The sequence below is a fragment of the Ammospiza nelsoni genome, chromosome 5 (assembly GCF_027579445.1).
Source record: "Ammospiza nelsoni isolate bAmmNel1 chromosome 5, bAmmNel1.pri, whole genome shotgun sequence".
NCBI classification, from domain to species: domain Eukaryota; kingdom Metazoa; phylum Chordata; class Aves; order Passeriformes; family Passerellidae; genus Ammospiza; species Ammospiza nelsoni.
The window spans coordinates 29,112,456-29,132,085 of NC_080637.1; the positions used below are offsets into that span (position 1 = coordinate 29,112,456).

The 19,630-nt window shown below is 36.6% G+C and overlaps 1 protein-coding gene across 1 annotated transcript in view; it reads left to right on the plus strand.

The window, feature by feature from the left end:
- Window positions 1–19,630, plus strand: part of PPHLN1 (periphilin 1) — a 63,514-nt gene that overhangs the window by 368 nt on the left and 43,516 nt on the right. Inside the window, exons 2-6 of the mRNA XM_059472741.1 lie at window positions 831–939; window positions 3,794–3,841; window positions 4,904–4,995; window positions 8,461–8,640; window positions 9,074–9,129. Of these exons, the coding sequence (XP_059328724.1) occupies window position 3,841; window positions 4,904–4,995; window positions 8,461–8,640; window positions 9,074–9,129 (329 nt within the window). The 5' untranslated portion in view covers window positions 831–939; window positions 3,794–3,840. The remainder of the gene's footprint in view (window positions 1–830; window positions 940–3,793; window positions 3,842–4,903; window positions 4,996–8,460; window positions 8,641–9,073; window positions 9,130–19,630) is intronic.

The window sequence follows — 19,630 nt, forward strand, 5'->3', positions numbered from 1 at the left end:
CTACTCTTCATGGTTCTTTATTCTCACTCATACTCCTTAAGTAGGCTCTTTCCCCTCCATTAGGGTTTTCAAGGATAGTCTATAAATTCTTTATCTGTGACTTCAAGGGAGCAAAGGCAGAAGTAACACAAAGATGCGGGAACCCGCACAACCAGTGAGGACAGTTTGATGCAGTGGTTTGCCCTATGTGAAGTGCTATGGGTGGGTTGTTACTTTCAAGAGTAGTTTTTGAGAACATTGTGGTTTTGACTGGTTATGGCATCAATATGGAAAGTTGCCATGCAGTGGTGATCCATGCAGTTGTTTGCAGTGACATTGCTGGTGGAGCAGCTACATCAGAGCCTCGTAGAATATGCTTTTCATGGCACTGGCACTGATGATGGGCAGGTCAGTAACTGCAGGTGGTCAGGCAAAGATAAGTGCTGATAGATCAGTCATTCTATTACTATAACCCCCAATGCATTGCTTCCATTGCTCTTGTCCCAGTGACATAATGAGGTAGTAAGGAAGTGCAACTGGTGGGATTGTAAATCCTCATTGGAATGCTGCTGCTGTTATTATATTCAGTTTATGCATGCTGTTTTAAGTAAAAATCATTGTGAATGGGTTGAGAAAGGTTGGAAGAGAACCTCTTGGTATCTAGGTGAATATCCCTGGACTTGTTGCAGTCATACTTCTAAATGCTTTTGAAACTCTTGCAGCCTAATATTTGCTATTAGGCAGAGACAGATTGTCTTTGAATCTCTGGTTTTTCTCAGTGCCTCTCTCATGTTATTTTATTTCCTGGTGTTTCCCTCTGCTCTCACACTTGTGCTTTTTAACTTTTTCAGTAGGACTGTGCCTATTCAGCGTGTTTTACCTGTCCCAAGTACAAGGGGAAGATGAGAAAGTAACTTTTCTCCCCCAAACCCATTTTTATCTGCCTTGCCTTCTGTCTAGGTAAGAAATAGTGGCTTATCTTTGAGTCTAATTGTTGGGAGATACAACAATATTTTCTGTCTTTATATCCTCACAGCAGGAATCATTCCAAGTTTTATAGTGCTGTTGCTAATAAGTTATGTCTCTCCTACATCTTGTACAAAAGCATTTGAGCTTTTTTGAGAGCTTTCCAAAGTAGAGATGATAGACAAAATTGGCTCACATTTTTCAGTCTATGCTGTTTATCAAAGTAACATTATAAAACCAGATATATGCCAGTGGCATGGGAGGCACTCCAGCTGCCTGTCTCTGCTTTTTTTTTGTTCACGTATGGCAAGATGTAGCCATCTGGATTAGGAGGCTGTATGTGTTGAAAACAAAAATGTAGATTCTGCAGAAGGATGATAGCACACACTAGAAAATTAAAAATCCTGGAGAAGCAGATACTTGTAGCCTTCATGAAAATTGATGTCTCAAGTAAGTGTAAGCAGACAAGAATTGTGTACCGATGTTTCAAAGTACTGGAGTGCTTTTGCAAATGCATCAGGAGGGTGCAAAAAATCTGAAGAGAGTGACCTGTGTAGTCTGCCTGATGAAAAAACCTATATTAGCAAAACATAGTGCTAATTGGAGTAAAGCCATTTTTGGTGGCTGGCTACAGTAGAGCAGCTTGTGACGTGTTCATAGAATGACCTCTGCACTTACAGAATGTGTTTATTTGAGAGAAGATACTGCTTTAGGTAAAATAGTCACCCCTGATCAAAAGCAGAAAGAGATTGTTTTAATTAATATGGCAAGTGATTATATATCATAATATTCAGCATCAACTGTTTTGGTTTTTTTTTGTTGTATGTGCTAATAGAAGATAGTTAATCAGGATGAGTTATAGTGTTTGGCGTGAAACAAAACCAGGTTTCTCTCATTCTTTGTTTTACAGCAACTTTGTGCCTACTGAGAGAACAGATGAATCTCAATACAGCATAATAAATTTGAGATTTGAGCTCTTGAGTCCTTGTTAATGGAATTTTCTGATGTTGATGCTAATAGTTTAAACTGTCCATGGTTGTTATGAAAGCTGTGTTAGGTCACATCAGTTAAGAAATTGAGTGTTTTCTTTTTCTATTGAAACAGATAAAAGGTGCTTAAGATGCTAGGAATTGCATTTTCTTCCCTTCAAGCATTTTTTTCTTTTGGTATTTCCAAATAGATCCTTATTTTATCTCGTTGTTCTAAAATTTGTCAGTTTTGTCTTATGTATAAAATTGGTCTTCTCCTTGTTTACCTTAGCAGCATTTTAAGCAATGTACTTGATGGTTGATTCTGCCTGATTATCTTTCTTCGTTCCATACCTCTAAATGCAGATGAGTTTTTTGTTCCACCTGCATAGTTGCTTGTTATCTAGTGTATATTTTTTGTCAGTCTGTTGACTTTTGTGATAGTGTAGCTCTACCTTTTTCCAGCTTGTGTTTTTGTTGAAATACTGGTCTTAATTCTTGCTCATTTCAGTGAGGTCTGGCAGTGATAAAAAAAAGGTGAGTGTTTTTATCAGCTTGATTCCTGATAAAATAATGGGGTGTGTATGTGAGAGTTGGTGCCAGTGATGTGTGTTGGGATGTTGCAGGTGGTTTGACTGACAAAGCAGCATGAGGTTTAAGTCTGCCCTCAGCTTCAGTAGCATTTTTCTGAGATATGTTGCTTTTTGAACATTATGTTAACAGTTTCAATAACTTCTGCAGGCAAAAGGACAGGGTCACTACTGTATTTATCCAAATGGAAAAAAAAAAAGCAGCTTGAAAACCTCACCTGACTTCAGCTCCTGGTATTTTGCTGTTTGCCTAAAAAACTGAGGGTTGCCATCAAGTACCTAAATCTCTGTTAGTGTGAGAGGTGGGTGGGCTGGGGATGGGCAGGGCGGAGTGGTGTGGGCACTTGAGGTGCTTCCCAGCTGTGGTGAGTGCAGACAGAAGGAATGGCCCACCCTGGGCAGGGCCTGGGCATGAGGGACCAGCAGTGAAGTGTTTTAGGTGATGCCTTTTCAGCATCGTGATTTTGCCTTGCCATAGCTAATTCTGCCCCTCCTGTACATAAAACCACAGAAATGTTCAAGTACTGTTCTGGGCACAAAGAAAAGAGGATGGTGGGGACAGCTAAGAGCACATAGAGCATCCTCCTGGTAATGTGGGAAGGAGGGCATGGGGTTGGCCTAAGAGCTGTTCATGCACATACAGCCCTGGTGTGCATTTTTAAGGCTCTAGAAAAGGTCGGTGAAGTACAAGATAGAGAAAAGTTGAGGCAGGTACTGTGAAAGTGCCAGGAAGGTGCTTCAGATGATGCAGCTGACCATCCAATGCAGCAGTATGAGCAGTGGTTTCAGAATTAGTAACTCTTACGTGGAGCTTACTGGAGAGGGCAGGGACAGTGGATCCTCTCGCTTTTGTCCTTACCAAAACTTGGATCAGCTGGTTGGTTTAGTCAGCTTTTGATTTATAACCTGTAGCTACATGAGAATAGTACTGTGTCTTGGTTGTAGAACAAACTTAAGGTCAAGATTGTTATAAAATGGGACTATAATTTTAAGAAGATAATGTTTTGTTTGAACCAATGCTAGGGTTCAATCTCTGAGCATAGATGGATCTTGTAGTTGAGGAAAGAACTTCTTCATTCATTCTCTTTTACCAAAAGAAAAAAGATCAAGCTTTTAATTAACTTCTTATCACATGCAACCAAATCTTATTTTTCTTTACAAAGACAGATCACAGGGTACAGGCAGTTAAAACATTTAGATTGCACCTGTCTGGTTTACTTAACAGAAAAAAATAAACTTATGATGAATATATTTGTATTTTTTGCTAAACTCAGTTTCTTTTTTTTGTAGGTAGGTGAATGGATCTTCAGAAGCAGAGTTGCTAAAACTGACAGAGAAGTAAGTATGTGAGTGTTGTTATATTTTGCAAAAGTGTGTATCAGAATTAGTGCTACCTCTCTTTACAGTTTATTAATTCTTTTATGTTGATTCTTAGCATCTGTACTAACCAATAATTTTATATAGCCTCAAAGTCTATTTCCAGTAAAGTGTTTTTATGTTGTGCAAGTAGGTAACAGTATGTATTTCTCCTTCTGAATGTGACCTGCTGTTACTTTTCTGTATTGACTGTTTTTAACAGCTAGAGCTACTACTGTGAAGGGAAGGTTTGAAACATATAATTCTAGCAGTTGCATATCTGCTTTCAGTGTTGTATAGTAGATAATTTGTCACCTTTATAATCAGCAGAAAGGTTTGAACTCCTCAAGTCTGTGTTGTTTAGCACAGCATGAGTAGAATCTCTTAGGACGATGGTTTATTTCCACCTGTCTTTAATGGCTAACTCTGCTTCCAAAGTCCCTTTCCTCTGAAAAGAGGTATTTTTTTTGTTCTGCTGGCTCTCAATTTAAAACAGGAAGTATCTTCATGTGAAGAATGTATTGTATGCCTGTAATCAAAATATGGGGCTTTGTACTAAGAAGTTATGTGCTATATTTTGATCTGTTTCCAGACAGTTGAGTTGATGAAATAATTCTAAGTTATTATATTTTATTAAAAAGTAGAAATAATTTAATCTAATAAATAGATGTTGAATTACTTTTTTAAAAGTTCCATTCTATATTTTTAACAGATCACTATTAAAATTGCTGTAAGGTATATGTGTGTGCATTTGTCTGTACATCTAGTACTTGCAATATGCATATATTTCAATAGAGTGGTTTATAGTATCTCCAAGTCCTGTAATTTTACAGGATTTCCAGTTCCATATTCTTGCCCATACTGCAAATTATTTTTGCTCCAATACATTACATACTTTCCATATTTTAAAGGGCTAATAATAAGAACTTGTGCATAATACATTGTATTGGGAGAAATCCTGGAACCTTTATTTTTCTGCTCCCTGTCCTTTTGTCTATTCATAATGGGTCTGGTTTTCACTAATTGTATTTTCATTGTCTTAAGTGGCCTATAGAAGAGATGAAATGTGGTCCGAAGGGCGATACGACTATGAAAGAGTTCCAAGAGAACGTCTCCCTCCTAGGATTCATGGTGATGTAAGTGTGCAGTAAGCATTGTGTCTGCAGCATTATAACATTATACTGTACCTTTATACAATGACCTGTACCATAGGGGTTGGATTTATGTACCTGTGTAAGTTCCAAGTATATCCCAAGTTCATTTTTTCCCCTGTTCCTTGAAGTCAGCAGTTTGGCACATGCATCTGCACAAAAATAATAGGCTGCCTACTGAATTAAGTATTAATTTTTTTTAAATTTTCAAATCTGTTGGAACTGTTTTAGAATATTTGTATTTTGGTGTAATTCTTCGTGTTATTAAGCACAGGATTTTTAATAACTTCTGGGGAACAAGAGGCCATACTAATGTTATATTTTTCCATAGTCTTTTTGTGGAGGGATAGAATGTAAGAGAATGGTGCAGAAGGTAGTCTCACACCTGAGGAGTTGCAGCTGCACTAATCACCAGAGATTAGGAGCAGGCCTGCCCTTAATAGGCCACAGCTGTGTCCAGTAAGAAGATGAGTGCTACAGAAGGGTTAGCTGGTTGAAGAGAGTTGGAATTGGTTGGTTATGTTGTGAGGGGAGTTGGAGTTTGTTGGTTGTGCTGTGAAGAAGGAGTCAGTGCTATGAGGAATCACCGAGAAGGTATGGGAGCTTCACAATAAGATGACAACATTTTTTTTATGTCAGTGTTTCTTTTAAGTAACTTGACGTCGTAAAGGAACTTGTTTCATGATTGTTCTTGTCACCAACAAAGTTTCTTTATAATGTTTAAAGTATAGAAGATGTTTTTAACAAGTGTTGAAAGTACATCTTTGCTAAAGTTGTGCTTTGGAGTCCTGTTTACAAGAACAGTGGCAACAGAAATCTGCTTTGTAGATACAGTCTTTTGTGGTGTGTTATGTACGTATGTATGGTATGCTTGTAAAAGCAAATGCAGAAGCTGTGCTATAGAATAAGTTCAGAATGCTTTTAGGAATTCTCTGTTCCACAGAGTTGGGCCATTTTTTCCCCCTCCCTTGTCTGAAGTCTCCAATAAATAAATAAAACAGGTTGTAGCTTTGTCTTTGGAGGTATTACACCGTAAATAGAATTTTAAGAATACTTTCTGATATTTCTATTTGCATCCTTTGTAGTGTGCTTTTGACAAAATTAAATTTCAGGTGCCAGTTCCTCTTATCTGACTTCCCTTTTACTAATGGCAAATGTTGAAATAATACCATAGCTGATTTAGTGCATCTTCTGGGTTCCCTCTGTTTTGTTTTCAGCTTGTCTCTTTGGAGACTTTTGGTTACTCTGTGTAACTAATTATACAGGCTTCTCTATTTGGTGGTGTATTAGTGGTTGTCTGTTCTGTGACATTTTTGTTACTGTGACAGGCAACAGTAGCGTTTTTCATTTTCAGCAAGCTGGAAATCACGTTGATTTCCACAGGGTGTTTAGCTACCTCTTTCTCCAAAATGCTTATCAAGAATAGGACAAGAGGAAAGGCAGAATGTATTTTCACACATGTTTTTTCAGTTTGACAATGCATGGCAAATTTAACCATTGCGTCACTGTCATTTCTAAATTCCCGTAATCTTTCAGGCTGTCCAGGGAGCAATGTGTGGTCAGGCATTATGAAAATTTATAGTCTAAAAGATTTGCATTTTGATGCAAGTGTTTACTAGGTAGTTCAATGCTAGCTTTATATTACATATGTTTGGGACTGGGCTTGAAGGCAGTAGCAGAGTACACTCATCACAATGAATATTACCCATCTGTACCAAAACAACACCCCCAGTAGCTGGGCTAACCAAGATATGTGTCTCTCTGCCATACTGAAAGATGGATATGGAGTTCCTTCTCATACAGCTCTGCAGATTCAAGATAGTTGGAAGGTACTTTGTGTCCTTGTAAGCCCGTGCTATTGTATTTGTGTCCACATGTAGAAGTGTGACTTAATTTTGATTAGGCAAGTGAAATGGAATTAATTTGTTCAATCTGTTAATATGCTTAGTGTTTGCTGCTAGGTTAGTATGTTGGAAATAAGATGTGCCAATGATACAGAATGACGTATCTTTTTTTTTGAAGAAATTGAGAGATGTGTCCTCATCTAAACTGAGTTCTAATTGTGTATCAAATATAGATTGTAGTAGAAACACAGTTACTGTTAAAGAACGGGAAATTGCAAGCACTTGACATAATTGTGCGAGTAGGATATTCATGGGGTTTTCATGTAGCTGTTCTTCTATGTGCCAGGATAGTTGTGTAGTGAGGTCTTCTGGGTGAGCTTAAAGCATGGAGCAGTTTTATTTAAGCTGCACAGCAGATCTTTGTAAGACACCAAACTAAAAAAAATAATTACATGTGGAGGATGTTCGATGAGGTAAGAGCAGATCAAACATTATGTCTGTGTATATAGTCTCCACTTTGCACCCGTATGGCTGGCTTTAAACTGCCCTCTAGTCTGTTTGTTGTGTTTGTTGGGTGCTCTCTGAAATCAGAACTTTTTTTTTCTGCATGACAATATTTAGCAGTTTGTGAATACAATGTATTTTTCTGCAAAAACTATCCGAAATGATTAGATTCTGACTTCTTACTGTTAAAAAAAATAGCTTGAGTGTCTTCCCCCCCACCCCTGCCAAATCCAAATTGCACGTGCTAACTCAAGTGTCTGCATTAGTAGCTGTTGTTTAAGGCCCGTTAAAAAAACTTTTTGCTAAAGGAAGAAGATTTAAAATACAAAATCTTGCATTCATGTTTTCATTCGCTTTTTATTTGCAGTTGAATTATATAAAACTTAGTTCTAGTAAGATTAAATTTGTATCTTTTGCAGCTGTGCAATTTGTACTTAATAAACAAAGAATTTCTTTAGTTGACAAATGGTATATGACATGCTATTTGAAGGAAATAAATTTGTGTTCTAACAAAAATCTGCTTGAAATTTGCACTAAAACAAAAACCAAGAGTGTTAAAATTCTGTCACTTGAATCTTCAGATGACCTACTGCATTGTATTCAGTGTGTGTTTATCTATTCAGGTTATGAAGCAAGATCTTTCTTAAATACAGTCTCTGCAGTATGGAGGATGTTATGGACATAAGGAAAATTGTTAGTATTTTCAAATGACTGTTATTTTTTTGTAGACATTACAGATGCAACTTTCTTTGTTGCATTCTAAAAATAATGGAGAAATCTGAGGGATACATGTAGCTAACCAATGCTCAGAAAGTAGCTAATGCTACTGCTTATAAACTTTCAAAGACAATTAAACCATCTTTAAAAATTTCTCTCTATAATTAAACTTGTAATGCCTAAGGATTGAATAGGAGTAGTGTCCAGTTAGATTTAATCAGTTATTCCACTGTCAGACTGGCATGATTTTTAATGTTTGCTGTTTCCCTGTGCAATTTCCTCTTTTAAGTCCCATATTTAGAAATAACTTAGTTCTACATTTGTTTGTGCGTTACGGATTTTCAGCTGTTAAAAGCAATGTGATTTTGTTTGTTTTGTGGTTTAGGGTGATTACCACAGAATAGTAAACATTGTGCCCAAGAAGCCAGGCCTGCTGGAGAGACCTGGGGACGGGAGTTACAGTCGCTACGACGATTACGGTCACGCTGACTACAGAGACTACAACGCGGGCCGCAGTTTCGCCCACGACCGAAGGAGTGGCCCTCCACACCGAGGTGTACGTAAGGTGATTCTTCTCTCATGTTTATTTTCCCATTAAGGCTTGAGTAGTAGGTAATTAAAATGCTGGAAAGGTCATTATTGTTGCCCCCTGCAACCCAGCCGTTTGAAATTCTGTAATTTCAGGGTGTTGATGGTAATTTATAGTTCGAAGATGAAAGACTTCTTGAAGACAGAGCATGTATATATGCTTTGGAAACTTCTGTAGTTTGTGTTTTTTATAGCATTGCAAAGTTGCTCTCTTCAATATTGACACAGGAAAAAATAAAAAGTAAATGGATACAGTGAATAAATTGAGAAGATATTTATTGCAAGGAGTAATATTTTTTTAAATTCATTAAATGCTTTGGTTTTGCAATAATTAAGTACCATTTGGCAATTAATTGTACTTGACATATGAGATACATGTCATGCAGTTGTTTTGCCTGTATGTTTTGCAGGATGAATCAGGATACAGATGGTCAAGGGATGATCACTCTTCAAGACCTGAATACAGGTATTTTTTGATTCTAGTAGTGCCATCCACAGGCTGCAAATATTTAGGGCATTTTACTTGGTCACCAAAACAACTGATAGAGCAGACCAGTGAAATAACAGGGAAAGGACATCTGTTGAAGTAAAAGACAATAGTGGAAAAATGGGTTTTAGTTTTATTGTTTGAAATAGAAATTGAAGAAATTATATGACAGGAAAGTCTATAGTTTAATAAGAATAGGAGGCATCATGATAACATCATTAGGATGGTAACCTGTAAGTGTAAGTAATTTAATGCATCTCTGATGAGTCACACTTCTTACATGATTTCAGAGAATTCTTTGTTCTATTATTTGATTCTGCAGCTGCAGTACATTGAGGCTACAGTATAATGATGCCTGTGCCATTTTAAAGGTTGGTAGGATAGATAATAGGATTATGAAGTTCACCACAGCTTTCTTCTGAGCTCCCTGTTTTCTCAGCTGAACTGATGAATATATATTTCCATCATATGTAATGTTAATTTCTATGAACCGTCCTTAGTCTGTACCTCAGGTTCCCCTTTATGGAATCTAAGGACTAGTAGTAAATCATAGGGCTGTAATGTATATATGCCTGCAGTGATGTTTGATATGGTTTTTTTTTGAATTAGCAAAATAAAGTGCACAGGATAGTGTTACACTCAACATTTATCGACAAGGATGAAAGTCACCTTAAATACTAGGACAAGAATTGATTGTTAGTATAGGTGAAATATTAGCAGTCTGATCTAAGAATGTCATTGATGGCTGTGCTTTTATATGCCACATCCTGCATTTCCACTTCTTGAGACGTCTATTATACCAGCTTGTATTTGTGGATATTGCATCATGGTGTTAGTCATAATATCATAGAATAACTCCTTATTACAACATATATTTAAAACTATGGGTATACCATACAAAGATAAACAGAAATAAACCAAATTAGCCAGAGATACCTGACCAGTTGGAAAAATTGCTGTTAAACCAGCAGCAAGTTAAAAAAAAAAGACTGCAAGCAGGTCAGAAAAAGTTCAGACAGGGCAAGCCTTAGATTTGTGGTGTTGTAAACTCAGTAGAATACTGTTAATAGCAATATCCATACAGGGACACACAGTTGCAGTAGATATCTATTCCTTTGAATAGGATGATTTAGACATAGCATGGATGGATTATTCTATAATCTCACCATAAAGGAAATCCCTCATATATCACAAGGGTCTTGGTGCAATAGACTTCTTTCAGAATTGCGTTCTTGGGGCTAGAAGCAATAATAAAAGGTTTTGAACAGGAGTGCTTAATAAAAATTTGTGTAAAAGTTTTTCCATCTTTTCCTCTCAAGTTAGAAGAATCAGGATTGTTTAAAGCTGAGGAAAAACACCAGAAAGGCTGAGAAGACTGAGTTAGTGTCAGGCAATTTATTGTACACAGAACAAGAGTGGCACCCAGTGGTCAAAAAGTTTGTCTTAAATGCATCCTGATTTCTTCCTTTCAAAATACGGTTAAAAAAAGTGAGGTTAAAATGTCAGCTCATTTTGTTGAAGGCTTTATAAGTGTGTTTTGTGGCATATGGTAGTCCCATCTGAATATGTATTATATACTTCAGATTATAGAGCTGTTACGCAACTGCAATAATGCTATGTAAGAACTCCATAAAGATCCATGGTTTGAATATATTTGGAGTTGAATGAAATCCTACTGATTCATTATATAAATATAGCAAATAATCTTGAAAGTGAAGTCTTGTGATCAGACTGCAAAACATTTGTAGTGTTCCATGTTTGTAATAAACTTAATTACGATTCTTTGCATATTAACCACCATTGAGCAATGTAGTGGATCTCAAGGAGGAAATCAAAGTACATTTCATGGTGTATGTTGTCTCCTGTGGTGAAAGTGCTAATTACTTTCTATTTCAAAGACATTTGCTCCACAAAATATGGTATTAAAAAAGTTATTTTGTGCAAAAATGCCTTCTCTTTGGATATGCTTAAAGTTATTTTAGTTAAGTTCTTTGGAGTACACATAATTCTTTCTTTTTTTGAGGAGATAGGAGGAGGTTTAAGATGATTTTAACCAGAAGGATTTTAAAAAAAAATTGCATGGAGCATGGCTAAAGCATAGTTAGAAGCTACACAGTCAGAAGTCTTGTATTTAATGGGTTTTCATAGTTAATACAGTGACTTTAAATTCTTAAAAATAATAGCTCATTTATTGACTGAAGTAATAGCTTTCTTTTTTTCAAAATTGCAATCAGCTGGAAGAAGTAGTTGTTAATATGATAGCATTTCCCTTTGAGTATTCATCATTCACATGTTCCTGTTTTGGTTTTTGAAAACATACCTGTCAAAAGGTACCTTCTCATCTCTTACCCTTTGTATTTTTCTTCCCCCAGTCTTGATTTAGAGAACTGAAAAACATTAATTGGGATTCTCCTGAAGTAAAATGCTGCTTATCTGCAATATCAAATGTCCTTAAGTGAGTCCTGTGTGCAGTTTTGAGCACCACAATGTGAGAAAAATATTGATCTATTAGAAAGTGTCCAAAGGAGGGTAACAAAGATCATGAAGGGCTTTGAGGAGAAGCATTATGTGGGGCAGCTGAGGTCACTTGGTCTGTTCAGCCTGGGGAAGAGGAGACTCAGAGGGAGACCTCACTGCAGGTACAGCTTCCTCGTGAGAAGAGGGGCAGGCACTGATCTCTGCTCTGTGGTGATGAGGGACAGCACTTGAGGGAATGGCCTGAAGCTGAGTCAGGGTAGGTTTGTGTTGGATATCAGGAAAAGGTTTCTCACCCAGAAGGTGCTTGTGCCCTGGAACCCCAGGGAAGTGGTCACAGCACCAGCCTGACAGAGTGCAAGTGTTGGACAGCGCTCTCAGGCACCATAGTGTGGCTCTTGGGGATGTCTTGTACAGGACCAGGAATTGGTCTTTAGTGATCCTTGTGGGTCCCTTCCAACTCCTTATGTTCTATTATTCTGTAATTCTCTTTGCTTTTGAAGAAACCAGCAGTTAGGGATTTTTTTTCTATTTTTTTCCTATTGTTTCCTCAGTGGTATTTTGTTGGGGTTTTTGTAAGCTTCTTGTCTTTTTCTTAAAAGTAGGACATGCTTGCTTACTTAGCATTTGTAGAGCTGTGACTTCAGCTGTGATGTGTCTAATGACCAGCAGCAATTCTCCATGAGTGACAACAGGATTGCAGAGGTTCTAGCACTTGGTCTACTGTCTTTGTTTTTCTTGCCTTCCTCCTTACAGGGTTATGCTCCAGTTTCCAAGCAGCTGTCATTCACATGGTAGACATTATCATGTCTAGCACTGAGTGGAGCATTACTATTCCTTCCACATGCTTTCTGAGGGTTGTTAGCCCTGTTTTATGCTATGTTTAGTGAACAGCTGTCATCCTGACCATGACTTTTTTATGGTGAAGATACACATTTTATATGTGAAAAATAAAGGAATTCAGAGGGTGTGCGGGGCATAGATTTCAAACTGAGTTCTCAGCTCTTTCTCTCCTGTTATCACCTAAGGAATTCTGAACTCCTGAAACTGATGTGAATTTTGTTTTAGCTTGATTTCAAGTGCCTTTTGGTTCAAGTGTGGTTGGCACATACAAAGAATTGTACATCATAGTTTGGAGGAAACATTCTGCACACATTAATGTTTTGGTTGCTGATGCTGTGAGAATTGTGAGACTTAGCAATTCAAACGAGTAGAGATCAATTAAGATGTGACTTCTTTGTACATTTATCTTCTACTGATGTTGATAATTTCTGGAGCTGTGTTAGTGCTTGTCTTCAGTGATATATTGGGCTAATTTATGCAAAGCACTCATGCATGTCAGATTTTTTTAAAAGTTGTAGGGAACCGTGCTGTTATATGTTGAAGGATTCTATTTTGCAGTACTTCCCTATGGGCCTTATGGCAATGGATTTTGCATACAAGTTCATTTTTATAAGGTCAGATGAACTTTTCAGTGTGAAATGCTTTGGAAGATTGTTAGCTGCTGTTCACTTTAGTCATGCCAAATTTTAATCCTTTTGAGTGCACAGAGCATTACATCATTTTTTTTTTTACCAACCAAACTGAGTTTACAATATGTGAAATATATGAAACTTGGCAAGTTAAGATGGGTAAGACTCATCTTCAAAGAGAAATTACAAAATGACGCACTTGTAAATCCCAGCTACACATGCATTAAATTTGATCCTTAGAATTATCTAAGGCCCAGATTTTTGTAAAATAAGGGTTGCCTTATTTGTGAAGTAAGTAAAAAAATAGACTCCTGAGAAGCGGCTTACATAGGGCATTTTAATATCCCCTCTTCAGCTGTAAATGTGAATAATTTTTCCTTTGCTAATGGAGGAAACGTGTTGCTACTATGTGTGTTGTTTTGTTTATTTCAGGTTAGATTTTTCTCCCATGTTCTAAGTGAAATTAGGAAGCATTTTAGTAGTCTAGTCTTTAATTCTAGTGCGTTTGTCCATCAAAAACAGATCTGCTTATTTCCTGGAGTGCTTAGGAAATACTTTGTAATAGATGTAAATACTGAAGTAATTTTGGTGCTACAAATGAGAGAAAACTGTCTAGCAAAATATAGAAACTTAATTGTAAACAGTTTGTGGTCTGTGAACAGTTGAGATTCATCAGTCAGTTTTATGTTTTGTTTTGGAAGTGTTCTAAATCAATGGCTTATTGTATTTTATTTGAAAAAAAAAAAAGTGGTTTTCTGAACATTAAACTTGCAATTACCACTTTAGGGGGATAAGGTATAATATATCTTGGGTTTTCTAGATGCATGCACCTTCACAGTGAGAATGGGTTTACTGCAGGCTATGGAGTAAATTGGTTGCAAAGTGGGGGGTAGAAGCTCTGCAATCTTGGCTTTTTGATCTCTGCTTGAACTACCCTTGCGTCGAGTGATTAACCCCTTGTCAGTGCACAAAGTGGTGACGGGAGGTTGCAGAGTTGTGGTCTGAAGATCGTACATTGAGGAGAAAATTGTACTTTGGTAAGAATGGTTATTTTAAATGAAGACCTTTGATGAGAGAGTCTCCAGATGGAAGTTAAGGGTCACTGACTCTTCTCTGAGTAAAGCAGCATTTAATTTTGAGAGTCCAGATGTGTCATAGGCTTATAGCCAGTTATCATTATATTATCACTATGCAGTCACCTTTGAGTTAGAGGGGGCAGTTATTTCTTGGGGTTTTTTTCTCCTCCCTCTGTGTTTTCTTAAATTAATGAAATAGTGAACATGTTTAAATAATATACTGCTTTAAAATATTATACTGTATTGGGGGAGGCCTTTAGGCTTTGGATTTAAACTTTCTTGTAATGTAAACTGATCTGTATCTTGGTTATAGAAGATAAACTTAGCCAAAGGGATTTATGAGATGGTGCTATAAATGTACATAAGTCTGCTGTTTCGTTGTAATGTTTGACAGCTCTTAAGGGGCACCGTACAAGAACCTCATTCTTTATTAAAAAACATGTGTGGAGGGACATAAATATGGCAGTCACCCAAAGAAAATGGTCTTGCTTTTGACAGAGATTGATAAGCAGAGTTGTAATCATACTCATTAGCACATACCTTTTTCTTTTAATAAATAAATATCTCTGCCAGAACATTAAACCTTTCAGATATTCACATGGCTGAGTAGAGTAGCTTGTTTATTCATATACAAAATTAGAGTTTCCTTATAATAGCTCATTGTAGTAGATTCGTTATACCTGTCTGCAACTCCAGGCAAGAACTTGTCTGTTGAAATCTTTTGCTCAGAAAACCCATTGTGTTAAGCTGCTAGCTAAATTAGTTTATCTTGGCTTATGATATTTTGGAGGGTGGAGGGGGAAAATTAGAACCATTTGGAACAAGATAATAGGTAATATACAACTTGAAAGTTGATTCTGGTTTACACTAAATATTTAATGACTTCATATTCAGTTCATGTTTTATGCAGCAGTCTTACTGATTCAGTAGTTGCTACATTTTCTTTAAGAGCTGGTTTCTGCTCTGCTGGCTGTAGCTCTTTTGTGCTTGGGACAACCAATTTGTTTGCAAACTGAGATTTATGTTCTATAATTTGACTGTCATTATTCAGTCAGAGTTAAATATATCTGATTTTATGCTTGCAGTGTGGGTTCTGTAGGACTGTAAGTTTTTATTTTGAATGGATTTTAAGAGCTCAAATCTTCTTGTGCAGATACCAGATAGCATTTTAAAAAATGCCTTGTACTGAAGACTGAGTATAATCAAGAGCAGTTCAGAAATGTTCACTGGCGCAGGTCAACTGAAATTTAAAAAGTTTCAGTTTGGACAAGTTTGGTTTTATTGTTATGCTGAATCTTTCTTCTGTTTAACTTGGAACTCGGAGGCTGTGTGAACACTGCCTGTTTTCTTACTAGGAATTTTATGTCAAACTGAGTTTCTGCTCTGCTCATATGGGCCCTGTGTACATATGTCTAGAATTATTCTGGAAACCTCATTCAAAGCAAGACTACTGTCATTCCACTTCTGAAATGTTTGTCACTTGAGAATGGGGGGAAAGGAGAGATTAATAGGCAGGGTTTCAACTGTAGAAATTTTTTTGCCCCCATCCTATAATGTAAAAATATGGGGAGGAGATAGAAACTGCTCTTATTTTCAACTGGGATGTTTTTATATGTGTTGGCTAATTGTGTGACTAAATTGGAAGGTGAATGTTGCTTTTGCTGGCAAAATAATTTGTTATAAATTATTAAAATATAATATTCTTAAAAATTGTTGTTGAATAAGGAATGGCCAGGTAGTAAATTGACTTGTAAGTATTTATTTGACAAAATTGCAGCAAATGCACCAAATTTGGTAAAAAAACTCCAGAAGTTCTCATCATGTCAATTCTCCACTGCTATCATGTTTATTAGACTTGTGTTTGATCCAAAGCTGTGTTACACTTTAAGGGTTTGTGGCCTTTTCTGTGTACAACTGTTTGCCACTGTCGTTTTTCTAAGGTTTTAAATTGTCATGTGAAATTGATGTCATCATTATATTTTTTCAACAGGGGCTATTGTGTGAGACACCTGTTTACTAGAGGTGGTGATATGTTATGATACACCTCTAAGAAAAAATTCAGTAGTCTGCAAACTCAGTTAAATTTTGTGTTAGCGTTGATTAATTGTTTAAAACTTAGTCCCACCTTGGGAAAATTATGATTTCCTTCTAATAAACGTTGTTTACATAATGCTAATAAACTGTAAGGAGCTCATCTGTTTACAATGTATGATAGGATAACGTGCCTAAAGATAAGATTATGTACCTTTCCACTGTAAGGTCTTGATTAACACATTTCCTAAAGAAAATCTTTGAAAAGCCATCTCACCTGGTCCAGTCTTACAGCTAGCACTATAGATGGTATCAAAACTAACAGGTTAATGCTGCATTGGGAAATAATGAGGCAAACTCCCATGGGTAGCACTTGATTATTCTGGAAAAGTTTCCTAACTACTTCATTGAAAAACAGCTAGCTTCTGAGACAGTGGGGAAGGGAAAGAGAAGGGAGTCTCCCTTCGAGTGCAGACAGCTTCTGTTAAGATGGCATCAAACTAAATCATCTCAGAGCCAGTGAATTGGACTGATGAATGTAGTCATGGCTTTCTCATGTTGAGGTGTATTGTCACAGAGGACTTTGACATAATTTCCCTTAGGAAGGTAAATTCTTGATCATCTGTTAGATTCCAAGGACTTGTTTGTTATGTTTTGAATATACTAAACATTTTAGATTCAATTCCCATTGAGAGAGGGTGGGAATATTAGGATACAGGAGAGGAAAAAGTTTAATGTTCTTGATAGTTTAGGCATCTTTTGTTAAGCATTTTGTTTCAAAGAGAAAATTTTTGATGTGTCATTTCCTTCTGTGTAGGGTGTTACGATCTACATCTGAGGAAAAGTTCATTAATAAAGCAATCCATGATCTCATGCTGTTGGTATTATTTGTAAAAGATGATACTATTTTTGTGTGGTAACAAATTATTGTCACTGTTAGTCCTGACATGAGTTCATGATATACATTTGCATAAGCTTAGAAGTTCTTTCCTTTGTAAATGAAGTTGTGTAGAACTTGTCTATGAGCTGACAATAAATGCTTTTGACCAAGTGAAACTGAATATTGATGTCATTACACGCCGCAGGGTTGGGTCAGCCAGTTGAGGGAATGTCTTTTTCTTCTGAGGTCTGACTTTTAATAGTTGCATGTGTTGAATTAAGTCATAACTTATCTAGCCTAGTATGCCTAATTATTTTTGAAAACTATGCCTAATTATTTTTGAAAATTATGCTTGAAAGCATGATTATGAACTTTGGAAGTAAAATGGAAGAAATGTTTTAATGTATTGACTTGCAGAATAATAGAATGGTTTGAGTTGGAAGGTACCTTCAAGGTCATCTAGCCAACCCCCTGCAGGAAGCAGGACATCTTCAAGTAGGGCAGGTTGCTCAGAGCCCCAACCAGCCTGACCCTGACTGTTTTTCCAGTGATGGGTTATTTGCTCTCTGGGCAACCTGTTCCAGTGCTTCAACATTCTCATCATAAACATTTTGTGGTGGAGCCTTTTTTCTCCAGGCTGAACATCACCAACTCTCACACCTTTCGTCACAGATATGCTCCATCCCACTTGATAATTTTTGTTGCTGTCCTTTGTACCTGGTCCAGCTGTCCATCCATGTCTTTCCAGGACTTTGGAACTGGGTGCAGTGTACCAAGTGGGATCTCATCAGTGTAAAGTAGATGGGCAAACTAATTCATGTTACTCGACTCAGTATGCATTCTACAGTTGTTATCTTGTTAGAGGCAGTTTTTGAGCATTTTGTTCAAGGATTATCTAAGTAAGGTGAAAGATTACAGAGGAGACTGAAGTGTGAAGCAATTACCTTCTTTAAAATCTTTTTTCAGCTACTATTAATTTATTAATACTTACTAAAACTTGTGTCTGTTAGACAGCATTCTGTTTTAGAACTTATCAATGAATTTACATTCATTACTCACAGCCAGTGTTGCTAGATATGTATGTCTCTTATTTTTAGGAAAAAAAAAAAGGAGTATTACTTCTTTGAGGCTTATTGAGTCTAACTTCAGCTGCTCTAGAATTCTGTCAAGGAACCTGTTTTATTTATTGTAAGTAATGAAAAGTCACAAATGCAATAAAGAGACTGATTTTCCTACAGTAAAAGTATATTTCCACAGCAGTTTTAACTATCTATGTGGTTCTTCCTGTCTCCCTGGTTCTGTTTCAGGTGTTTGTACATTTCACATAGCTGGTTCTGTGTGCTAGCCCACCACAATGAATTAAATATTTGTCTGCCAGTTTTGTTGTCTGAGAGAAAATATCTATGTCAGCTTAGGCACAGAATGGAAATAGGGATCCAAGGAAGGTTGCAGAGTTTGGGATTGCAGCAGCCCCAGTTTCAATCAGTAGAGCTGTCATAGAGCTCCAAAGTTATCTGATATTAAATCGCTGAAATAACTGAAGGCATACAAGAGTTGCAAAAGGATTTCTATTAAAGAATTTACCTAAGCAGCATAGCTTGCCTATATGTTAAATATGTTCAAACAAGTGATATTTATAATATGTAGGAAATGGCCTATTATGGAGACTGTAAATTGTAATAAAAGTGAAGGGAAAAAGCAAACTGGAAAATAAAAAAGATAAAGCCATATGGTTGAATAATTTATAAGAGGAAATGTCTCTCTTAACTTTCTGATTTTGAACAAACTATACCTGACAGGAAGAAATGAGATCACATGAAGAAAAACTCCATTATGTGCAATGGGTTTTTTCTTCATGTATGTATAATGTCATTTATATTGAGAAATCTAGAAGCAGAGGCAGTAGTGTGCTAACTTTACTGAAATTTGCTGTGCAGAAATCCATACCACTATTACAAACAACACGTTGAGGCATATAAACAAGTGAAACCTATTTGACCTAATTGCTTCAAATCTCACTGTGTTTAAGAATAAAAACATAGAAATCTGTGAAGCATTTTTCCCAATTAGAGAAAAATTTAATATTTATTTAATTTATAGATCACATCAAGGGATTTGGAAGTAGGAAAAAGTAAATATAGTAAGGGTATTGTCTATCAGTATCACTGACATAAGGTGTTACTGCTTACAAACCTGTTCCACAACTTACTCTTCCTTTTTATTGATAGTGTTAGAAACTCAGCCCCAAGAGTTGATCAAATCAGCATATCCTTGAAGAACACAACTACTTGTTGTGTTCTTTTGCCAGTGAACTAATGGCATTCCTCAGCACACTGATGAAAAGCTTAAGTGCTCTTCCAGCAGCTATTTCATGGTTTCTGGGCTCTTCTATGGAAGGATTTTAAAGATCGCTTTTGGGGAAAAAGTAATAGCTTGCTGAACATAAAATTCACTTATGTCCCTAAAATAAAGTGCAAAAATATTTCTCTCTGGGGCTTAGTGTGTATGTAAGACAAATGCTTGTCTACATTAAATTGTTTGGCACA